The sequence below is a fragment of the Fulmarus glacialis genome, unplaced genomic scaffold, assembly GCF_000690835.1.
Source record: "Fulmarus glacialis isolate BGI_N327 unplaced genomic scaffold, ASM69083v1 C13240157, whole genome shotgun sequence".
NCBI lineage: Eukaryota > Metazoa > Chordata > Aves > Procellariiformes > Procellariidae > Fulmarus > Fulmarus glacialis.
The window spans coordinates 1-268 of record NW_009238264.1 but is presented as its reverse complement, the minus strand read 5'-3'; the positions used below and the strand labels follow the sequence as shown (position 1 = coordinate 268).

Here is a 268-nt window from a genome sequence, read left to right as displayed (position 1 = left end):
CCAGACCAGACCAACTCCTGCTGGTTTGCCGCGTCACCGGCTTCTACCCACGGCCCATCAGCGTGGCCTGGCTGCGGGATGGCCAGGAGGTGCCGCCGGGCCCGGTGCTCAACACCAGTGCCATCCTGCCCAACGCCGATCTCACCTACCAGCTCCGCAGTGTCCTGGCCGTGGCCCCCCATGACGGGCACAGCTACGCCTGCCGCGTGCGCCACCGCAGCCTGGGCACCCGCAGCCTCCTCATCCCATGGGGTAGGTGACACCCATG

At 69.4% G+C, this 268-nt stretch overlaps 1 protein-coding gene across 1 annotated transcript; it reads left to right on the top strand.

Annotated features, from left to right (window-relative positions):
• Nucleotides 1-14: 14 nt before the first annotated feature.
• LOC104082977 (T-cell surface glycoprotein CD1a-like) lies at nucleotides 15-252 on the top strand (the record flags this gene model as incomplete). Its single annotated transcript, XM_009586282.1, has 1 exon — nucleotides 15-252. A coding segment is annotated over one exon (238 nt), but the record flags the coding sequence as incomplete, so codon positions are not given.
• Nucleotides 253-268: the final 16 nt, after the last annotated feature.